The sequence below is a fragment of the Topomyia yanbarensis genome, chromosome 2 (assembly GCF_030247195.1).
Source record: "Topomyia yanbarensis strain Yona2022 chromosome 2, ASM3024719v1, whole genome shotgun sequence".
NCBI classification, from domain to species: Eukaryota; Metazoa; Arthropoda; class Insecta; order Diptera; family Culicidae; genus Topomyia; species Topomyia yanbarensis.
Window position 1 is genome coordinate 281,763,460 of NC_080671.1, and position 23,906 is coordinate 281,787,365.

At 41.1% G+C, this 23,906-nt stretch overlaps 1 protein-coding gene across 9 annotated transcripts in view; it reads right to left on the minus strand.

The window, feature by feature from the left end:
• Positions 1 to 23,906, minus strand: part of LOC131678572 (C2 domain-containing protein 5) — a 1,698,126-nt gene that overhangs the window by 1,175,243 nt on the left and 498,977 nt on the right. For 2 of the 9 annotated variants that reach the window (XM_058958782.1, XM_058958785.1), the window contains exons 11-13: positions 6,287 to 7,580; positions 5,304 to 5,985; positions 2,570 to 5,229 (exon numbers count right to left, since the gene is read on the minus strand). The exons of 6 other annotated variants lie outside the window; for them this stretch is intronic. In XM_058958782.1, coding sequence (XP_058814765.1) covers positions 2,939 to 5,229; positions 5,304 to 5,985; positions 6,287 to 7,580 — 4,267 coding nt within the window. In that variant the 3' untranslated portion in view covers positions 2,570 to 2,938. Of the gene's footprint in view, positions 1 to 193; positions 5,230 to 5,303; positions 5,986 to 6,286; positions 7,581 to 23,906 lie in introns of those variants that run through there. One more of the 9 variants, XM_058958786.1, reaches the window with a different exon arrangement.

The following is a 23,906-nucleotide window of genomic DNA, read 5'->3' on the forward strand; positions in this document are numbered from 1 at the left end:
TGGATCGAGCAATCCCGCCGACAACTGGTCGGGAATCAGGTTGACCCTGAAATAGTTGCTCGCCCAACAAAGGGCACTACTAACGAAGTGCGAACCATTCCGTCGAACGGAGCGACCAGCCACGTATCGGCTCTCCAACCCTTTTCCTATGAATCGTCGGGCTCACAAGTCGACACGAGATCAGTATCTGCTCTGAGTTCCACACGCAGTGTTGGACGTCGCTCTCTCGGTGCACATCGATCTTGCTCCCGATACAGAGCGCCGCTCTTTTAAAGCGCCACGTGATCCTTCCAAAGGACCTTCGCAGCAGCAGATTGCAGCTCGGCACGTCATGCCACGTGATTTACCAACCTTTTCGGGAAACCCCGAAGAATGGCGTCTATTTATAAGCCAATATAACAATATGACATTAGCTTGTGGGTATAGCAATGCAGAGAACCTTGTGCGACTTCTGCGATGCTTGAAGGGACACGCGTTAGAGTCGATGCGATGCAGTCTCTTAGTGCCAGACACCGTTCCCCAAGTTATAGATGATCTCAGAATGCTGTACGGTCGCCCTGCGCTCTTGGTGGAGATGCTGCTGAGAATAGTTCGAAGTATACCAGCTCCGCGGTCAGACAAGCTAGAAATGTTGATCGATTTCGGTATGGCGGTTAATAATCTCTGTAGGCATTTAGAAGCAGTAGAGCAAAAATCCCATCTGACAAATCCGATGTTGCTGCAAGAGCTGGAAGACAAATTACCTGCTGATATACGATTACAATGGGCGCTTAGGAAAGGGACTATGAGCGGTGCAGATTTATTGCATTTAAATGATTTCCTCATGACGCTTGTTCGAGCAGCTAGCCAGGTACTGTAGCCCCTAATGAGAGGTAAAAAGGAAATGATAAAACTTTCGCTCATGCTCATTCGGAATCAGAGCAACCCGTTCATTCGAATGTAGTACTAGCTCCCAACGTACCAAAAACCTAGAACTGTCCTGTATGCAAGATGGCGGAACATGCCGTGAAAGAATGTCCGGAGTTTAAATCGTCGGAAGTCGAACAGCGATGGAAGATTGTACATACCCTGAAACTGTGCCGGAGCTGCTTGAATGGTCATGGCAAAAAGCCATGCAGATTTTCAACCCAATGTGGACAGGATGGATGCCAGTACCGTCATCATATTTTGCTGCATTCCGCGCCTAGAACGCCAAATCAGGCAAAAATCAGGTCAAAACCACCTGAAATCTACCTCATGAACGTAGCTACTTTCGGTGCAACGTGCTCCCCGTGCTCCGCGCAATATATAAAAAACAAAAACGCACAGGAGTTCAACGAAAAGTTTCCAAAGGCAGTCGAAAAGCACATACCCTGAAACTGTGCTGGAGCTGCCTGAATGGTCATGGCAAAAAGCCATGCAGATTTTCAACCCAATGTGGACAGGATGGATGCCAGTACCGTCATCATATTTTGCTGCATTCCGCGCCTAGAACGCCAAATCAGGCATCACATCCTACCTCGCATGGGAGGAGACCAATTGCTGGCTCATCTACATCAGAAAGTCACACGCATCGATCGAAAGAGTCAGCACTGCTTTTCAAGGTGGTGCCTGTCACGCTCCATGGAAAGAACGAGTCGTTGAGACTTTCGCGTTTTTGGACGATGGTTGGGATTCAACGCTGATCGAAAGTACCCTAGCAAATAAGCTAGGCATAACAGGATTAGTTAGGCCTTTAACGCTGAAGTGGACTAACAACGTTACTCGGCAAGAGAACGAATCGCAGGCTGTTCAAGTTAGTATCTCTGGACGAAACAAGGCAAGACGGTACGTCATGAATGCACGCACGGTTAGTAAGCTGCAGCTGCCCAAACAGACTCTTCACTTTCAAGGGCTAGCAGAAAAGTATTTGCACCTACGCGGTCTTCCAGTGACAAGTTATGAAGCGGCTACTCCACAGATAATTATCGGACTAAATAATTTGCACATTTCGATGCCACTTAAATTTAGGGAAGGTGGCGAACAACACCCAGTGGCAATAAAGACTAGGCTCGGCTGGAGTGTTTACGGAGGCGAAGGTGAAGAGGATGTAAATCACACATTCCACATGCATGAGAAGGAACTGCACGAGGTCGTTAGGGAATACAACTGCCAGGAAGATCTACGAGTTAAAGCCATAACGGTTGAATCAGATGAGGAAAAGCGAGCTAACAGCATCCTGGAAAGCACCACGATTCGCGTTGGCGACCGGTTTGAGGCCGGACTGCTCTGGAAGCAAGATTATTTTGAGTTTCCTGATAGCTATTATATGGCTCTCAAACGTCTGCAGTGTCTAGAACGAAGAATGGCCCGAGAGCCAACTTTAAAGGAAAATCTTCACCGACAAATAAGAGAATACCAAGACAAGCAATACGCTCACCGTGCAAGCGAAGCAGAATTACAGAATGCTGACCCGAGGAGAATTTGGTATCTCCCAATAGGCGCAGTAGTGAACCCAAAAAAGCCACATAAAGTACGACTAATTTAGGATGCTGCCGCGAAGGTCGAGAGCGTGTCCCTGAACAGCATGCTGATGAAAGGTCCAGATTTATTAGTATCTCTTGCGGCAGTGCTGTTTCGATTTCGAGAAGGATCAATCGCTGTGAGCGCAGACGCGAAAGAAATGTTTCACCAAGTTCAAATAAGGACCGCCGACCGCCACTCGCAGAGATTTCTTTGGAGGGAAGACCCGTTCACCACCAAAACCACCTGAAATCTACCTCATGAACGTAGCTACCTTCAGTGCAACGTGCTCTCCGTGCTCCGCGCAATATATAAAAAACAAAAACGCACAGGAGTTCAACGAAAAGTTTCCAAAGGCAGCCGAGGCCATTTTGAAATGTCATTATGTTGACGACTATGTCGACAGTTTCAATACGATTGAAGAGGCACGAGAAATAACCTTGCAAGTAAAGTGGATTCAATCCAAAGCGGGATTTGATTTACGCAATTGGCTGAGTACTTCTCCCGAACTGAATGTGGTAGGGTCAGTTTTTCTATTTTTATATTGTGCCAACAATACCTTTTCACCAACTGAAAATTGTGTTTCCTTGGCACCTCGAGCCATATCCGCATGTTTTTTACTTGTCAGCTTTGCAACAGCATCTCTTTCCCGTATATCTGATCTGTCTAATTCTTTTCGACACCATAGGCTTGGAAAAGTGCCGCGATACTTCCATCCTACAAGTAACTCGAACGGAGTTACTCCCAGGCGAGAATGTGGTATTAAGGTGTTATGGTTATGTACGTATTGCTGCATGGCCAACCTCCAGTTGTTACCGTCCAATTTGGCCGCTGCTACAGCTTTAATCACCCCTTGGTTCTGCCTCTCAACTGCTCCGTTCGATTGAGGACTGAGTGGAATTGATTTGCGTACTTTAACTCCCTTTTCATTCCAAAACTGAACAAATGCTGAACTTTGAAAAGGTGGCCCGTTGTCGCTCTGGATTATATGCGGGTAACCCCAAATCAAAAAAACTCCGCAAAGGGCAGCATTGGTACTTTCTGCATCTATACGTCTCATTTCAACAACGGACACATAACGGGAATACGTGTCAACAACCATTAGAAATTCTCCCGAACCACATCCTGGGATCGATAGGAAATCTATTTGTATTATTTCCCATGGCCCATCCGGTAAATCTCTGGAAGCTAGTGGTAATGAAGGATTTCGCCTAGATAACCTAACACATGTTTCGCAGTTTTTCACAAAATTCTCAACGTCTACAGACATACCCGGCCACCAAAAAAACTCTCTCATTATACGCTTCATAGATACTTCACCGGAATGTCCTCCGTGTGCTGATGCCATCGCTTTATCTCTCAGGCAGCTTGGTAAAATTACCTTATTATCTTTGAATATTAAAAATCCTAAAAAATACATTTCTTTCTTATGCGCTTCGTACTTTAATAACTTTTCATGCCAAGTGTCAGTTTGTAGAGCCATGCGAACCATCTGTATCTCTATATCTTGTTCTGCAGCTGTTTCAATCTCTTGCCATGTTAGTTCCATGCATCCTGGATCAAGAGTGTATAAGAAATGGCTGTCGTTATCGGTTTCAAATGGTATTGCTTCTTGAGATTTGTGGATTAATCTGGAAAGCGCATCTGCAATATTTTGTTCTCCCGGAACTCGTTTGATAGAAAAATCATATGGTTGCAAACGTAGGGCCCACGTTTCGGCTCGTGAGACAGCCCGTTTACCAAATCTGTGATTGCTATTGAAAATGAATTCATTTGCTTCAGAATCGGTTCGAATGACAAATTTTTTACTAAGGAGGTACGAAGAGAATCGTTCCACTCCCCACACGACTGCTAAGGCTTCTTTGTGCGTTTGGGGGTATCGCTGCTCAGTGACCGTGAGGGCTTTGGAAGCGCAAGCTATTATTCGGGGTATTGATGATTTATTAAATTGTACGAGCACAGCCCCTAAACCAATAGGAGAGGCATCCACAAGTAGCTCTGTTTGGTCGTCTGGGTCGTAATACCCTAGCCTTTTGATTGACTTTAATGCATCGTTGCGCAGGAATTCAAATTCTTTTTCTTCATTATTAGTCCAGTAGAAACGATCTCCATTAGCCAGTGCTCGCAGATGTTCAGTTTTATCAGCACGTTTAAAAATAAATCGATCAGCGAACGTTACTAATCCTAAGAAGCTCTTGACTTCAGCACAACTCACAGGTCGTCTAAAATCTCTGATTGCGCTTATTTTTCCATCCTCAACTTTCCAGCCGCGATCAGTTAAAGCAAACCCCAGAAACTTCACTGATTGACTTCCAAACACACATTTGGACATGTTCAGTTTCACATTATGCTCACGAAGTCGTTCCATTACAAGCGCCAAATTCTCGTCGTGTTCCTCTTTTGTTTTGCCGTATACAAGGATGTCGTCTAAATAATTACGCACACCCTTGCATCCCATTAGTATTTTTCGCTGCAGAACTTCCTGGAATATGTCCGGTGCGTTACACAGTCCGAAAGGCAGCCGAACACAGCGAAACATTCCAAATTCTGTACAGAAAGTGGTCAAATGGCGAGATTCTTCATCTAGCTCGATGTGGAAAAAAGCGTTGGTAAGATCAATAGTTGAGAACCAACGAGCTCCGTTTAGATCCGCGAGAATACTATCCAGCGTGGGCATGGTGAAAGGCGTTCGATAAATATATTTATTGGGTCCTCTAAGATCAATGACCAGTCTAATATCGTTTTTGCCTGAAACCACGCAAAGATTTTTTTTAAACGTCTGGATTTGGAAACTATATTAAATGAACTTTTTTTTTTATTACCTTTAGGAATTACAAGCAGGAATGAACAAAACGATACATCCATTTCCTCTACAACCGGTTCAATGATATCCGTCGAGACCAATTGATGAAGTCGTTCTTTCGCAAGTGGTTTAACCGCTATAGGTATATTCATGAAGATATTCCTACATGGCGCTATCGATTTATTGTAGCTAATCTTCACAGGAGGAATATTAAATTTAGGGAAACTCTCTTGATCAGTTATGGGTGCAATCGCAACTGGATTTACTTCTATGTTAAGCATTGATCCCTCATCTGTAACTGGTACGCTAAGACCTAGGAGCAATACGCTATATCTAGTTGCTGTTGCTCTACTGAGAAGTGACCGAATCTCTCTTACAACGTAAAATTTCTCGAGCAATACCGGTCTGTTATCCGTAATATGCAAAAAAGCTTCAAATGTCGCTAATACCTTGATGACATTGCATGACGCGTATGGTTTAAGGGTTCGATCAGATTTATCTTGTAAGTTGAATATTTCGTTTTTATGGAACTGATCCGTTTTTAGTTTAATGAATAAATCTTCCGTGAACGTATTGACTTGCGCCCCAGAATCAATCAAAAATTGACAAGGCATACCTGCTACGGTAGCTGATATGAGTCCGCCTTTACTTTGTTCCATTACAGTTGCCAATTGCGCAGGCATGCAATACTCCACATGACTCTGTCAAAGGAATAAAAAAATAAACTGTAAATGACAACTCCTTCTGTTTGTCCAAACAATCATATTTTGCGATAGAGCAACAAGTAGCAAGACTACTTTATCATATGGGCTTTTCCATAGTAGAATTCATGGATATCATTAGTGAAGATTCTATGTATAAAAAGACGCATTAAAAACTAGTTTTTATTTTATATCTCAATTTCATAAAACGGACATTTTCAATAATTCATAGCAATCCTTTTGTCAAACCATCGCAAAAATCATGATTGAATAAAATTTAATCATCTAAAGAAACGCTTACATTTTCCGCAACTGAATCATTTGATTCTTCCTTTTCAACATATGCAATTAATTTTGCAGCTGGTTCTTGAGACTGACTATCCTTTCCAGTTGGGCTCTTAGCATCACGGAGATTCGATGAACGACACGCCCTCTGAAGGTGCCCAATACGGCCGCAACTATGGCATACTTTATCGATGGCTCTGCAATCGGCCGGCGAATGGAAGGCACTGTCACATCTCCAACACTTGCGTTGGCGTGACATACCTATACTTATATTGCCTCCGCGACGTCTATTATCTACTCCGAATCTGCGAAAGTTTTCTCCCGAGCCGTTAAAAGGGTGAAATCTCTGATTACCGCGCTGATGATGGTTTCCTCCTATATTGGAACGATGCACAAATTTCCGTTGAATACTTCGGCGTGGGAAATCGGCGGAAACCGGTGCTAAGACGGCTTGTTCTGAATTTCCATGTTTACGCTTAAAAAATTCTTCATTGAGCCGAATTGCTTCTATCTCGCGTACTTTGTCTACCAAATCGGTAAATGTTCCTTTTCTGCTGAGCATCTTTAGAGCGGTAGCACGAACTTCCTTATTGTGGGCATGTTCTGCGATGGTGCCGACAATTTGCTCGAATTCCTTATCCTCATCAAAGTCACACATTCGCGCCGTTGCTCCTACTCGGTTTATGAATGTTAAATCTGTTTCTTCAGCTTTCTGAAACATTAAAGCGAGTTTCCGTCTTTGTAACATTACATCTGACCCTGAGCCGAAATATGATTTCAGTCTGTACAAGGCATTGGAGAACGGCCTTTCCAATTGATCTGGGGCACTAGGGTCAGATTTTGTACTCTTGAAAATCTCCAACAATCTTGGTCCTGCTTTCACTTTGAAAACGGTAAATTTTGTTGTTTCATCTTCTATCCCAGCTAACTTCATTGAATCCATCAGAAGATCTCTCCACATCTCGAATGAGTGTCGATGAATATCATCCTCCTCAGCTGGTTTGCACTCCGGAACGTTTATCGATGTGATGGACAACTGATGTACGCTAGACATAAATCTCGACTCTTCTCGACCCGGTTGACTGCTTACGCATTGCGTACTAGAAGGACCAACACCTCCCTCAAAATTGGAAATGTTCTGTACACCATCTGCTTCAATTGAAAGAGTAGAGGTATTTAGAATAGCTGGGAGCGATGCCTCCTTTTCTGTTCTCATCCTATTTAGTTCTTCCATCAGTTCGACGTTGCGTGCTTTCTGTTCTTCTAATTTTTTCGCCAGCGACTCCTTTTGCATCTTTTTCCGTTTTTTTCTGCAAATATTAAAACAAACTATAAAAAAAATTCCCTTGTATAATGGAACAAATTGCAATGAATGAATGCTGCCAGCTCAGAAAATATTTGCATTGCAAGCATATTTAATATATCTGAACATAACCACAACTAATAGGTTACCAACTATTCATTTTATTATCAATTATTTTTTTTTTGCCCGCATGTTACACATGTAATACATCAATTACTGCGTTGTTGTCATTTTACAAACGACGTACACTCAGAATGTGACAGTAGTTCTCATTTCAACAAACTATTTATTTTGATTGATTTGTTTCGCTAGTGTTACACACTAACACTCACTTGAATTAACCTACAAAGGCTACTAGTTTGCAATGTCTTACGTTCCACGTATTTTTGTAGTACTTGATCTTTCCACTAGCGTTACACGCCAAAGTTCGATATATCGATTATCAAAGTTATCTAAAATCGTGCGAACCACGCATCTCAAGTAATTGCAGGATTTCTGATTGGTTATCAAATTTTCGGATCACATAATGCTATTTTTGCGTTCCACTTTTCGTTTTAGCGTAATTTAAAACCAAAATTTCGGGTAGCACTTTTTCATTTCTCACTGCTTTCGGATTTCAACTGCCTTTCCACCGTACGCATTCTGGTTTCCTTCTTTCTTTAATCCCACTTTGACACAAATAATATACCTTTCCCACTTTGACACGCTCCAATTCAACTTCTGGCGGGTAACAGGAATTATAATTTCGGATTGCATGACCTGTTCACATTTCGAACGCGTTGCTCTCTCCCACATCTGGCACGCTATACGCCAACTCAATTGAACATCTCATTTTTATAAGTAAATAAAAACATTGATTACCCTTTTCCGGACTATCACCACTCTGTCCATCTCTTACGCATTTCGGATCGCAACACACTTTTCCTAATTTGCAAATTTCTGATTAGTTTCCGAACCCTCGGATTACACAACGCTCCTTTTGTATTACATTTCATTTTCGTGAAATTGGAGCTCACTTTCCCATTCCTCACCTCTTTCGGATCGCAGCATCCCTTCCACCCCACAAGGATTATATAAGATTTCCTTTTTATTTTCAATCTCAGTACACTCTTATTTTGTTATAATTCCAAGCTTTTCGGGTCACTCATTTTTTTTTTTTTTTTTTTTTAACTGTTTCAGATTCACATTTTTCGGATGATACGAGTTATAATTTCGGATTGCATAACTAATTCACACTAGCACACGCGCAATAAAAAAAACCTTGCTTTCACCTGATAAAAAGCTACACCATTGATCATCGCTATTTGCCCTCGATCAAATTCACACTTTTCGGATAGTAGGACAGTTTTTTTTCGGATCACCTCCCCCTTGATGTACTTCTTATGCACATTTTTCTATTACGTAACAGCATGAAAAAAAAATTTCGGATCGCTTCTTCCACATTTTTCGGATTACGTAACATCCAGAATTTTCCATAAATAGCACCCCTTCAACGCATTTTGTTATTTAATATTCAGATTACGTGTGAGCTCATACTCCGATACTTCTTACGGGATATTTCAGATTTAGCATAATTCGGATTCTCCCTCCCTTGAAATTTGTCGATTTTTTTTTGTACTTACGGGTAGCTACCGGCTGCGCCATTGTCGTGACGTTCCATTTTTCCAAGCTAGCGAGCGTCCAAAATCAGCGAGCGTCCAAAACCAGCTAGCATCCGTTCGTCTTAACGGTCGTCAATCGAATACTCTATTCTCCTTCGACTACTCCCGCTCAGGGAACTTTTACCCAAACAAATACCATTGAATTGCCCAGTTTGCAATGAAACAGTATCGTATATACTCATACATTCATCCATCGTGGATATGGTAACCAGTTGTTGATTAGACGGAGATAGAGAAAGCAAGAGCAAGGGTCGCGCGATAGATCTCAAGGGAAAACTCACTTACACATCTCACTTTGACCCGCGAGAAATATACAGAAAAGGAGAGCAAGAGTATTATGAGAGCGATTTAATTTAAAGTAACTGTTCCCATTCTAGAACCGTTTATTAATCAGGAAAGAACAATGCCATTATTAATATAATTTATATATTTTTTTTTATTATACAATGCCTATACACTACAGGTGGATCATCGAATGCAATGATAAAGGATCTGATATTGGGCGGTGGTGAGTCCTCGGAACGTGTTTTAGGAATGCTGTGGTCACCTGAAGACGACTCGCTCGGGTTCTCTGCAAAAATGATGACCAACGCAAAGGCAGGTACTCAGATGTGTTATGACCATATACGACTCTCTGGGACTGCTTACATCAATACTCGTCCATGGAAAAGTGTTGATTCAACAAATTTGGCGCTCTGGAATCGGATGGGATGACTGGATCGATGATGTCGCTTTCGAAAGGTGGCTGCAATGGATAGAGATGATACCAAAGGTCAACCAATGATGCTAGCGAAGCTGCGTATGCGTGTGCAGCATACTTCCGATATCTAATCGACGATGGAACGGCCAATACCGTTCTGGTGACGGCGAAATCAAAAGTTGCTCCTCTTAGACCAATTTCCATTCTTCGTCTTGAGTTAAACGCTGCAGTACTTGGAGCTCGAGTAGCGAAATTTGTAAAGGAAAATCATCGAGTGGAAATTTCGAAAACCGTCTTCTGGAGCGATTCAACTACGGTGTTAGCATGGATCAATTCAGACCCCAAAAAGTACAGGCAGTACATTGCGCATAGAGTGGGAGAAATCTTATCACTCTCAGACGTAGGCCAATGGCGATGGGTACCATCCAAAATGAATGTTGCTGACGAGGTTACGAAATGGGGTAAAGGGCCGTATTTTGATGGGAATAGTTGTTGGTTCAAAGGGCCTTCGCCAAAAAGGGTCGGTACTGCGAACCCTAGGAGGAATGGATGAGCGCGAGCGGCCTGGAGCTCGCTCAGCATAAAACGGAGGTAGTTATCGTCAACAACCACAAGTCGGCACAACATGCAGTTATCCATGTGGGAGAAGTCGTGATCACCTCACAGCGGAGTCATTATAGATGACAAGCTGACCTTCGGCAGCCACGTCGATTATACATGCAAGAGAGCGTCGACTGCTGTTGCGGCACTATCGAGGATGATGTACAACAGTTCAAAGGTGTGCGCCAGTAGTCGTAAGCTACTGGCAGGCGTTGCCGCATCTATCCTCAGGTACGGCGGCCCGTCATGGTCAAGAGCACTGAGGGTAACCAGTTACCTACAGAAACTGGACAGCACCTACCGCGTGATGTGCCTCAGAGTGATATCTGCCTACCGCACGGTATCACACGATGGATCCCGCGTGATAGCGAGCATGATGCCAGTCGGACTGGTCATTCGGGAAGACGAGGAGTGCTTCCTACGTGGAAACAGAGGAACCCGCGAGCGCACCAGGGTGACCTCGGTCGCCAGATGGCAGCGTGAGTACGCGGATGTTCCCGTCTGCCCGGACTGCCCAGGTGTAGACGAAACTGCCGAACACATACTGTTCGTATGTCCTCGTTTCGACGTCGAAAGAAGAGCAATGCTTGATGTCTGTGGCTGGGACACAACGCCTGATACCCTTATTCAGCGGATGTTCCAATCGGTGGAAAAGTGGAACGCAGTCTCAACTGCAACCACCCAGATTGCCTGCAGGCTACAGGGAATTTGGAGCACCGAGCAACAGACGACGGGCACGACTAACTAGTGATTGGTTAGTTGGAGCGAAAAAGGCCGAGTGCAGAAAAGTGAGTGAATGGTCTGTTCATGCTGAGGCAGGTTTTACGCAGCGACTGGCAACCGCGTAAGGGGTAAACCCAGCCACCCGGAGCAAGGCAGAGGAGCCAGTGTATAGGCGTATATGTGGACTGCCTCATACGAAGATGGTAGGGTCGTAGCGTAGTATGTTGGGACTTAGCTACAGGTGCCTCGTGGCGTGGCAGAGGAGCGAAAGGGTGAGCATCCAAGTCAGTCTCACACGGTATGTTAAGAGTGAGCACAAAAGTCAGCCTCACATGGTATGTTAGAGGTGAGCACAAAAGTCAGCCTCACAAGGTATGAAAACGATGAGCACCCAAGTAAGCCTCACATGGTATGCCAGAAGTGGGGCCTAAGAAAAATGTCCCACATGGGATGCCAGGGGAAGCGACAGGGGTGTAATAGGTATGGTACGATTGAGAGTGAACCAGGTGATAGGGTGAGCATCCAAGTCAGCCTCACATAGTATGGCTAGCACAAAAGCAAGCCTAGCAAGGAATGAAAAAGGTGATCATACAAGTCAGTCTCGCAAGGAACGAAAAAGGTGAGCACAAAAGTCAGCCTCATGTGGATTGTTAGAGAGTGAAGGGGGCTACGCCCCCTGCCCCGGTTACGCCGAGTTGCTGGTGCCTTCTTGCTGCCCGGCGGGGTCATTTATGCCCCGGTTTACCTAGACCAAACGGCGTTTGGCCGTGACGGTTACACGCCGCATGGTGTTGGGTTTTGCACCCTCGCCTGGTAACCTTCTAGGGCGCTTCGCGTTCGACGCCGTCTTGCGCTTGCCCTTGCCCATGTATTGCGACACGAACAGCTTTCCGGAGCACCAGCAGGCTCAGTTTCAGCTCCTTGCTGATATTTTGCTTCGCGTTAGTGAACTCGATTCTAGTAGCGAGCTACTCCACCACTTTACGCATCGCGGATAGTGGCCCGTCCAGCTCGTTGGTAGGGCTATTTTCTATCACTGCTGGAGGGTCACTGGTGCTGTCGGATACAGCCCTCGTCGCTTCACTACTCTCCCCACTGGGGGGAAACCTCATCAAACCACCTTTAGTAAAGAGGTTCAGCACCTTTGTTTGTTTTGACATTAAATATGTCTTACTCCACTATCTGGGGCTATGTGTCATTCTAAAATCTAAACTATCTCCCATGTAACGAAACTATGTAAGGTTTGCACGCTTATAACTCCGATATTACTAGATGGATTTTAATCTTAACTTAAATATTGGTAATAATTTAATATCTCCCCAATAAAAGTAGACTTTTAAAAATTGGTAAAATTAAAAGGTTCACGAAAAATGGGAAAATTGCCATTCGTGAGGCAGATTTCTCAGACACAGCCGTCATTATAGGGCACCTTAGTCGCTCAATCAAACACGAAAAGTCATAAATAGGAGCGACGCATGTCCGTTTAAATCATTTGTTGCTAATATCCCATACGAGCAACATCGTCTCCGGGCGATGCAATAAGCGTTATCGATTTTCGGCAACGTTGGCATTTGCACACACTCGCACCTAAGTGACTAAACCATATACGATTAGTTTATAAATAGTGGTGACGCGTACACGTTTGAATCAGTTTTTGTTCTTATGTCGAACGGGTCAGATCGTGGCGGCAGCGTCTGGACGCTACACTAAGCGGTAGACGCTATGCATTTTCGGCAGCGGTGGACGTGTGCGGATTTTTCGGGTACCAGCACGGTGTCACAGAATGATTTGCAAAGTGGGTGGGTGGGGTGGTTTGGATTTAATTCAATACGGCAGGATGCGACTCATGTGTGCTGCTTGAGAGTGTTGTGTTGAAAAAAATATTTATTTTTATGCATGCGTGTCCGTTATAACTTGTTAATCCATGTTTACGGCGCTTTGTAGCTGCGTAGGGTAAAGAGCCTATTGGCTTTCATATGTTTTATGTTTTGGTTATATGTGATATATATTTCGGTTATATGTTTTTTATCAGTAAGGCATCTGACAACGTGCTTCTGTAGTTATTGCACTGTTCAGCAGCGTAGTATTTTATATTGGAGAGTACACTCAGGTTTTTTACGCGGTTTTTTTGCGCGGTATTTTTTTACGCGTTTTTTGAAATTTACGCGGTTTTCATTTACGCGGTCTGTATCCCCCGTGTAAAAATACCTGAGTGTAATTGGATCGGAAACAATCACATTCTTAGCAGAACTTTTTGTTTTCTAATTTCAAACACTTTTGTTTCGTACTGCACAAAACGGAAAATTTTTAAAACAGAACTTACCGTCCCAGCAGCAGTTTAAGCGGGTGTTCTTTTTCGATTAAAATTCAAGCCATTTCTTAAGCGTTACTGGACTTAAAATTGTTTTCCCAGTTTATGCAGTCATAGTATCTGTCCTGCCCTATGTATTTAAAACACAGTTCTAATCGCGTTTTAAAGTATACAACAAATTGAACGGTTGGATATACCAATTTAAATTTTAAAATAAATCTGTTTTAAATTATGAAACAAACCGCTGTACTGAGGACATAATTATGTTAGTGCTATTACCACATAAAACACCTATATAACATAAAACGCTGCAGAATTGGTTTAATAATACAATGTTTACACTACAGAGTTATAACACGTTATAATAATTAGCAACAAGAAAAATTTCACCAAGATAGCATAAAAACCCGTTTTAACTGGTAGTGCGAACGTTGTTTAACAATGTAATTTATCAAATAATTTCATTTGTTCAACCACTAATCGATCAAGAAATACTTAACCTTAAGATTGTTTACTTAAGTTCATTAGTACATTATTGAAAATTTAAATGGAAAATGAAATTTCATATTTCATGGAGAATCTGTATATTTCCGTTGGCGGGGGTGGGCTTCCTCATCACAGTTCTCAATATAGAACTTTTCTTTTGAATATATTTTCTGAACAGACCAGCCTATTTTTTACTAGATGGATCAGCCAAATAATGCTAATCACCTAGTGAGATACTTGATTAATTGTTATAATAGATTACCGTTAAATGACCTTCAATAAAGTATGTTTTAATGGGGAGGGTATATAGCAAATTGTAACATATCAAGGCGGCGCGTGGGCAAGAACGTGAGTCGATATGTGTGACAGAAAAAATTCATTTGCACGCTCTTGAAAAAAGCTGCATTTTTAATGTCACCGTGGTCGTGTTCTGTACGCAACCCTTTAATTTACTCTACCAGGACCCTGCAGCGTATTCTCAGCCAAGGCCTATGCGCTGAGCGTCGCTGTGTCAACGGTGAACGAATATGACGAAGTAATAATCCTCACTGACTCGGCTAGCAGCATCGATGCCCTCCGTGGAGGCCATTCCAGACACCCCTGGATTCAAAAAATTGAACGTGCACTCGTAGAGCGTAACGTTACACTTAGCTGGATTCCAGGACACGCAAGAATACCTGGGAACGAAGAAGCTGACAGACTCGCAAATCAAGGAAGAATTGGAGACCCAATGGACATTCCGATACCTTCTCAGGATGTCGTACGCTTCGTAAAGCAGAAACTATGAAACGTCTGGCAGAGGGATTGGGATAGAACCCAGTCACTACTACGCGAGGTCAAGCCATACTTAACAAAAAGCACTGACCGAAAGTGCGCATCTGAACAGCGTATTCTAACCAGACTTCGTATTGGACATACCATCTTTAGCCGCGCGTACCTAATGGAAGCTAACACACCACACCGCCTACCTGCTGTTATTGCGGAGTCCCAATGACCATAAAGCATGTCCTAGTGGATTGCCGAGGATACGCCCAGGCACGACAGCAATACAACATCACTGGTTCTACAACTGAAATCCTAGCGAACGATGGCAAAAAAGAGAAAGCGATACTGAAATTTATTAAGGAAAGCAAGCTCAAAATCTAGCCGATTACATGATCATACTGTCCTCCCTTTCATACCATGCCCAATTTCCAATGACACGAATGCCACAACCGTGGTAAAGTGTCAAAAATAAACCAAAAAAAAAACACCATACGGCGTGTAACCATCACGGCCAAACGCCGTTTGGTCGAGGTAAACCGGGGCGCAAATGGCCCCGCCGGGCAGAAAGAAGGCACCAGCAACTCGGCGCAACTGGGACAGGGGGCGTAAACCCCTGGGCGCTGGTCACTAAGAAGAAGCCGACACCGGATGCACCGCGGCTCGCGAAGAAGGCCAAGGACAGAGGCGAGGCCTTGTGATTAAAGACCGACAAGGACAAATATGCCGACGTCCTACAGTCGATGAGGGCGGCCGAAAGCCTATCAGCCCTCGGGCAAGACGTGCGCAGCGTGAGACGCACCAATACAAGCGATATGCTTTTGGTGCTGAAACGAGGTGCACAATCCAGTGCAGTCTATAAGGCCTTGGCCCAAGAGTTCTTTGGTGAAAGCGCCCAGGTGAGGTCGTTAGGGGTGGAAATGACTCTCCAGTGTAAGCAACTGGACAAGTTCACGGGACTGCACTAAGGCGCATAAATGCCTTATCTGCACCGCTAAGAAGCAAGCCCGTAACCATGCTATGGGCGGACCTTCGTGTCCCTTCGGTCAGGCAAATAAAAAGAAACCGTGTACGTCACATAGCTAAATCTTAACCATTGGGGCTGCTGCACAATGGTTAAGATTTAGCTGTGTGACGTTCACGGTTTCTTTTTAACAACTGTTGTGGCAGTCGGTCTCGGAGTCGAAGACAGGGTTTTGGGTGTCGGACGGGTCTGGGATGGTGGCAATCAGTACAACGGGACGGTTACCGGTTCAAGAAGTAATACACTCCTCCGCCGAGGGTGCTGCGATTGCCAAGATCAATGGTGTGTTCTATTGTAGCTGCTACGCTCCACCAAGGTGGCCCATAGAACAGTTCAACCAGATGATCGACAGGCTCTCGTCAGACCTAGTGGGCTGGAAACCGGTAGTCATAGCGGGAGACTTTAACGCTTGGGCAGTGGAGTGGGGCATCCGCTGTACAAATAGCAAGGGCAAAGTGCTAATGGAGCCGCTTGCGAAACTCGATACTGTGTTAGCTAATAATAATAATGGTTAGCGACGATTATCGAAGCACTCTTCCCGTCTCGAGCCACAAGCCCCTGGCCACCTGCACCACGAGACAGTGCGGGCACGTCCGAAATCGTGGCTCCGGTGACGAATGAAGAACTACTCGCAGTGGCTAATTCCCTCCCTAGCAATGAACAAAGCTCCAGGGCCGGATGGAGTTCCAAACAGCGCTCTCAAGGCAGCGATCATAGCGAACCGGAACATGTTCAGGCTAGCTATGCAGAGATGCCTTGACGAGATAGATGGAAAAGGCAGAAATTGGTGTTGTTTCCGAAGCCCGGGAAGTCACCAGGCGACCCATCGGCGTACAGACCAAACTGTCTGATCGACACGACTGGCTAATTGCTTGAGAGGATCATCCTCAACAGGCTAACCCCATACGCAGAAGGTACAGACGGCCTGTCAAGCAACCAGTTTGGCTTTCGGAAGGGTAAGTCCACGGTGGATGCTATCAACTCAGTGATAAAGACTACCGAGATAGCGATCCAACGAAAAAGGCGAGGAAGGCCGCAGAGAGAAAATACGGGCCCGGAGGGTCCAACGTACGGGCCCCCACAACTGTGTATTGCCTGAGTACAAAAAAGTTAATGTTTGAAATCCATTGGAGTTCAATGATATTATATATAGTACACTGAAATTTTATATTTATGTCCAGTTTTTTGCTCTAGTTGTTTGTAGTGCAAATGAAAGAAAAAAACGAGTTTAATCCACCTAACAGTGTGATGAGACATTTCTTATAACACTTAACACTCTCTTAGGATATTATAACGATTGAGAATATTTACAACATGATGTTTCGCGATGTTTTTGATAACACATACTACATGGGGACAGGGACGGATCCAGTATTTTTTTTTCGGGAGGGGTCTGAAATTTATATTTTGGAATGAATATTGTACATTTCGTAATACGTAATAACCTTATTTAATGAGTATCAGTTTTGGTGATCAAATTTGGTTTGGTATGATTTTGAGTCTTAAAACTAATATAAAATTTAAACTAATTTAAAATTTATCAACAATTAAAAAATTTCGGAGGGGGTCCGAACCCCAGAACCCTTGCCCCTGGATCTGCCACTGACATGGGACAGTGGGGGGCCTCTAGAACTGAAACTGCAGCTCTTGAAAATACGCTACCTCAACGCGATTATTTCTATATCGACCTTTTCTGAAAGTGACCTCGTGGTGAGCGCCATATTTCGACTCACAATAGTTAGTAGTTGAAAAAAGGATTTTGATTGGAGTCATTATCACTAATCCTAACGCCTAAGTCTTTGATAATATTTACAAGTATTTTGTAATATTCACACCCTTATTAACAAAAGTGGAATTTTTAAAAGGATCTAATTTTTATTCATGTGCATAAAATATGCATTAGGATCTTAAAAGTTTTATGTCCAAATATGAAAGGCGGCAATAACATATGAATACACAAATTTTCAATTTTGCCGCAGCGCTTGTTCTGTATACCCTGAGCTTTAATTGTGTTTTTGTCTAAACCCCATTTTTGCGGTGACCGAAAATAAAACTCAAACAAATATTTTTTCATCGTTCTAAAATTTTCATTGTGTTTTCGAAATTGCTTTCTCCAGCGTCGTACGTAGGATTTCATTTTAATGCACTTTTTTTACAAAAGGAATTTTGTAACGATTTTTATGAAATGTTCAGCGTTGCCATTTTGCGAAAAATCAAACTATTGTCGCTTTCAATCGTTCTAAGGAATCTAAAAAACACACACACACACACACACACATACACACACATACATACACACACAGACATTTTCCGATCTCGACGAACTGAGTCGATTGGCATATGATACTCGGCCCTCCCGGTCGGGATTAGATTGACGAATTTTAGAGTGAATGAGAAAGGCAAAAACATTTTAGCAAATGTTGAAAGTTATGCATTTTTTTGGTGAGCTGTTCTATGTTTCATAGACATTAAATCAATTTTAACTTCGCTTCCTATTAAATAAAGACCCTTATTACAGTACATCTCTACAAAAACGAGCTCAATTTGAAAAGAAATCTGAGGATTATGATTGATTACAGAACTCTGGAATTTTCTATTGGAATGTTTTCAGGCAGGATTTTGATATTGATGCAATTAGACAACTGTGAAATCAAGACCAATAGATCAGTTACATATCAGGACCCCATTCCGACAATTTATCAAAAGTCCTCATGATGTTTACAACAACAGGATATCAATGTACGGATCAGATAATTGTTATTGTAGTATTGAATTGAATCAGTCTGCATCAATAAATTTTCAACTTCAATCCAATTTGTTTGGGTGTGGTGGGGGGGGGCGTTGTATGGTGTTAAACCCCAAAACCTTCTCTTGGCAACGCCATTGCTTGGAGTTATTTATTTCGCTTTTCATTTTCCGATATGTTTCAGATCGATCCGATGGTCATGAGTTAGAAAAATTGCAGTCAGAAGGTTCGCACAAATGAACATTTTTGCACTGATAAGTTATCAAGTTCCTTCCAGACAACTTGGAAGTTTTGGGTGATTATTTCTAGCGGTTGTAGATAGAAAAATGAAATACAAAATTCGTTTTATCGAAATAATGTTTGGCTTATTTCAATGGATTATTACTATATTGAACAATAAATAGGCGACAAAGAGTAATCCACATACAAGAAGCCATAACCTTTAAAGTATTCAAAATAGATATTTGAAGTCTTCAGTAAAGTTATTCGCAAAAGTAAGAGCTTCAAATTTGCTGAAGACATCATTTCGATATAATCACTTCCAAGAAAATTTGTGAAAATATCTCACTCATAGGGGGATTAATCAGCAAAAGCACAATACCAAAAGAAAGGGCATATTGCCTCCATTAAATTCTCCGAAGATACTATTGACCTAAAATAAGCCGTTTTGGCGTTAAAAATAGATTACATGTTTTTGGTCATATTTCTGGCAATGGGAAATGATAAAAATCTTTCATCCGCATTTAATGTTAAATATCTCTTTTGATAATAGTCCGATTTCAACAATCTATAGCTTGTTCGAAAGGTATTTGTTAAAGCTATCTAAAAACATATAAATTGTTAATCTATATTGTCAACTTCGGCCAATAATTCCAAGAAACTGCAAAAAACGCCATTTTTACACATTCAAACATTCATATCTTGGAAACTAAACATCAGAATCAAAAACAACTTTATAGTGTTCATACTGTTTTTTTAGTTCTTTCATTTACAATTGGTTTGGATAAGATCGGTTCAGCCATTGCTGAGAAACACGAATGAGAATTTGTCCGTTACATACACACACATACACACACACACACACACACACACACACAGACATTGTCCCAAATTGTCGAGCTGAGTCGATTGGTATATAAGACTCGGCCCTCCGGGCCTCGGAAAAAATCTTGAAAGTTTGAGCGAATTCTATACATTTCTTTTATAAGAAATGTAAAACATAGAGCTTTTCACACTTTGGGAGTTTTTAATACCTCTTCGACAGTTTTGGTGGCTCTGAAATGCGCCATTTTTGTCAATAGTATTTTTAAACGTAAGGAGAAAGATTAAAAAGGTTGTGATTACAAAAATTAAAAATACTATCTAAACGGCAAAACAAATAAATAAACAATAGTAAAACTAAATATTAAAAGAATGTACAAAAAAGCTAAAAACAACAAAATCAACCAAATAAACAAATTAATGTCAATTGTCAAAAAATGTTTAATCGAGAAAAACCAAAACATAATCTATAAAAAAAACATGAAACTAGGAGAACATAATGCAAAGATCAAAGAAGTCGAACATTATTGAACAAGTGGTGAAAATAAATAAAATACGGTAGGAAAGGAAGAAAATTTTTAAGAATCAATGAAAATGAAAAAAAAAACTACTAAAAAGAATATAGACCATAATTTGAAAAATGCATAAAGCTGAAAAACTCGATAAATCAAGAATAATAAAACTTATTTAACATTAAAAACAAGACATATTTAAAGCAATAGAAAAAGTAAATAAAACGTTAAGAATGCGTTAAATTAGAGGAGTATATATAAAAACACAAGAATAAAATAACCATAGAAAAAATTTAGAGAAATTTACAAACCGGAAAATTTTGAAAAACTGGAAGATTGGAATGATGAAAAGACGAAAAAGTAAAGGAAATTGAAAGTATTGAACAAAACCGGAGAAAACAGACCACATGGAAAACAAAAAAATAGTAGAAAAAAGCCAACATTGTATACTATAGAAACACACAAAATGGAGAAATTAACACGAAGAAAATAAATAAAATGGATTAAATTGTTTAAAGAATTGAAAAAACACTAAAAATGCAATTTGAAAAAAATAAAGGTACAGGACACGACCACGGTGACATTAAAAATGTAGCTTTTTTCAAGAGCGTGCAAATGAATTTTATCTATCACACATATCGACTCACGTTCTTGCTCACTCGCCTGTTTTCATATGTTACAATTTGCTATATAACCTCCCCATTAAAACATACTTTATTGAAGGTCATTTAACGGTAATCTATTATAACAATTAATCAAGTATCTCACTAAGTGATTAGCATTATTTGGCTGATCCATCTAGTAAAAATAGGCTGGTCTGTCCAGAAAATATATTCAAAAGAAAAGTTCTATATTGAGAACTGTGATGAGGAAGCCCACCCCCGCCAACGGAAATATACAGATTCTCCATGAAATATGAAATTTCATTTTCCATTTAAATTTTCAATAATGTACTAATGAACTTAAGTAAACAATCTTAAGGTTAAGTATTTCTTGATCGATTAGTGGTTGAACAAATGAAATTATTTGATAAATTACATTGTTAAACAACGTTCGCATTACCAGTTAAAACGGGTTTTTATGCTATCTTGGTGAAATTTTTCTTGTTGCTAATTATTATAACGTGTTATAACTCTGTAGTGTAAACATTGTATTATTAAACCAATTCTGCAGCGTTTTATGTTATATAGGTGTTTTATGTGGTAATAGCACTGACATAATTATGTCCTCAGTACAGCGGTTTGTTTCATAATTTAAAACAGATTTATTTTAAAATTTAAATTGGTATATCCAACCGTTCTATTTGTTGTATACTTTAAAACGCGATTAGAACTGTGTTTTAAATACATAGGGCAGGACAGATACTATGACTGCATAAACTGGGAAAACAATTTTAAGTCCAGTAACGCTTAAGAAATGGCTTGAATTTTAATCGAAAAAGAACACCCGCTTAAACTGCTGCTGGGGCGGTAAGTTCTGTTTTAAAAATTTTCCGTTTTGTGCAGTACGAAACAAAAGTGTTTGAAATTAGAAAACAAAAAGGTCTGCTAAGAATGTGATTGTTTCCGATGCAATTACACTCAGGTATTTTTACGCGGGGGATACAGGCCGCGTAAATGAAAACCGCGTAAATTTCAAAAAAACGCATAAATGAAAACCGCGTAAATTACAAAATCCGCGTAAAAAAATACCGCGCAAAAAAACGGCGTAAAAAAACCGCGTAATATAAAATACTACAGAAGCACATTGTCAGATGCCTTACTGATAAAAAAACATATAACCGAAATATATATCACATATAACCGAAATATGAAACATATGAAAGCCAATAGGCTCTTTACCCTACGCAGCTACAAAGCGCCGTAAACATGGATTAACAAGTTAGAACGGACACGCATGCATAAAAATAAATAGTTTTTTTCAACACAACACCCTCAAGCAGCACACATAAGTCGCATCCTGCCGTATTGAATTAAATCCAAACCACCCCACCCACCCACTTTGCAAATCATTCTGTGACACCGCACAGTGGCCGGAGGCTGGCCAAAACCTCAAAAATTTATTTTTGAAATATTGATATTTCATATTCTTCCTAAATTTCTCATGTATTGAATGATATATATTCAAAATTTTATGATCATTGGATAAGAACACGATTTTTAACAGGAGTTTAAACGTACCAAAGTCCGGATTTTTTAATGATTTTCATTTCCGAAACCACCATTGCTCTGTTCACTTCAAATGCATGTTGCTCTTTTGATTTTGGTCCGATTTTAGCACAACTAGTTTCATTGTGTAGAGGAACGAAAGAACTTTGTTAATGAGTAAAATACATTTTGTAAATTTGCTTGGAACTATGACTTTTTAGTTTAAATATGTTTAAGGTGGTCAGATCCAAAATACTTTTTTCACTAATGTATTCTGTACAAATTTCGGAATCATTTCGGAACGGTCACATAGTATACATTCTATGTGAAATTACCTCTACTTTTCGAATATCATGGTCTCGTTCTGCGCCTAGGTGCGCAAAAAGGTTTAAGGCGATTTTGAAGCTTTGTCGCTGATATGGAGACGCATGGTGTTTTGTGTAAAATAGTTAGACAATCTACAGTAAACCAACACATTATACAATGGATTTAAAGTAATGTTCTTCATTTTTTATGAGATTGCTGACATTGGTGAACAGTAACGGAAAATCTATCATGAAAACGGGATCATAGTTATAAGAAAGGTTCAATGACACTGTATGGGAAAATGCATTTAATATTTTACGACTTTTGACATCAAAAATGAGCTCAGCACCTCAAAATTAGCTTAAATTGTGATTTTCAGCCAAATTAGGTAACATTTGAGGTTTTGTCCGACTTTTGTTTGAAGAGCCGCCACTGTGCGCCGTTGATTTTGGCAATCATGAAGCCCTCATATGAGCGTTCTATCACTTCTTGAATGGTGAATCTGCCCATAACTTTCATCACAGCCGTTCTCGATCTATTCGCTACCTAGCTTCCGTTATCAGGGAGGACTTGGTACGGGTCTGCAATCAAAGTGACATCACACATAGTTTCTGTAGTAGACTTCCAGTGATTCAGATTTATCTGGGTTATCTCAATTACCATCATGTGTGTGTATGTGTGCACACTAATGTCATGTAGCAATGGCTGAACCGATCTTAACAAGTTTCAAATGAAAGGCCTAATGTGGCCATTACATGCTATTATTTTTTGTTTTTGGCTATGTTGTTTGCTTTCTGAGAGATGGGTGATTTTGTTAAAATACGATATGTTTTAAGCATATAACTTTCAAACAAAGCAATTCAGTTCTCACTTACCAATTGTCAATAACTAAAAATCAGTTCGTTTCATGAAGAGTATTTAGTATATCTTCTGACCTCGCGCAAAGCAGAAGCAAAAAATTGCTACGCTATAGCAGGCTATAGGCGCCAGTGAAGCAAGCAAGCGTTTTGCTCTATGTCAGTGCATAAACAATATTGCATCGTGGCCCCTGGCTGCGGAGTGAAAAGAGTCTGCCAAACGAAACAAAAGTGCCCGTGCTACGGGATAATACGATTTCGATCGACTTTAATAAAACTCGTGTTAGACCCACAATTCAAGAAGTGGAACATTTAGTTAAAGTTAAAATGGAGCTTAATTTCGCTGAAGTTACGTACATTCAGCTGCACCACGTCAAAACCGTGTTTTGATCATGTTTAGAAAATTGACACAGGCAGAATTTTTTTTTGCAAAGTACAACATGCAACACGAGATCGA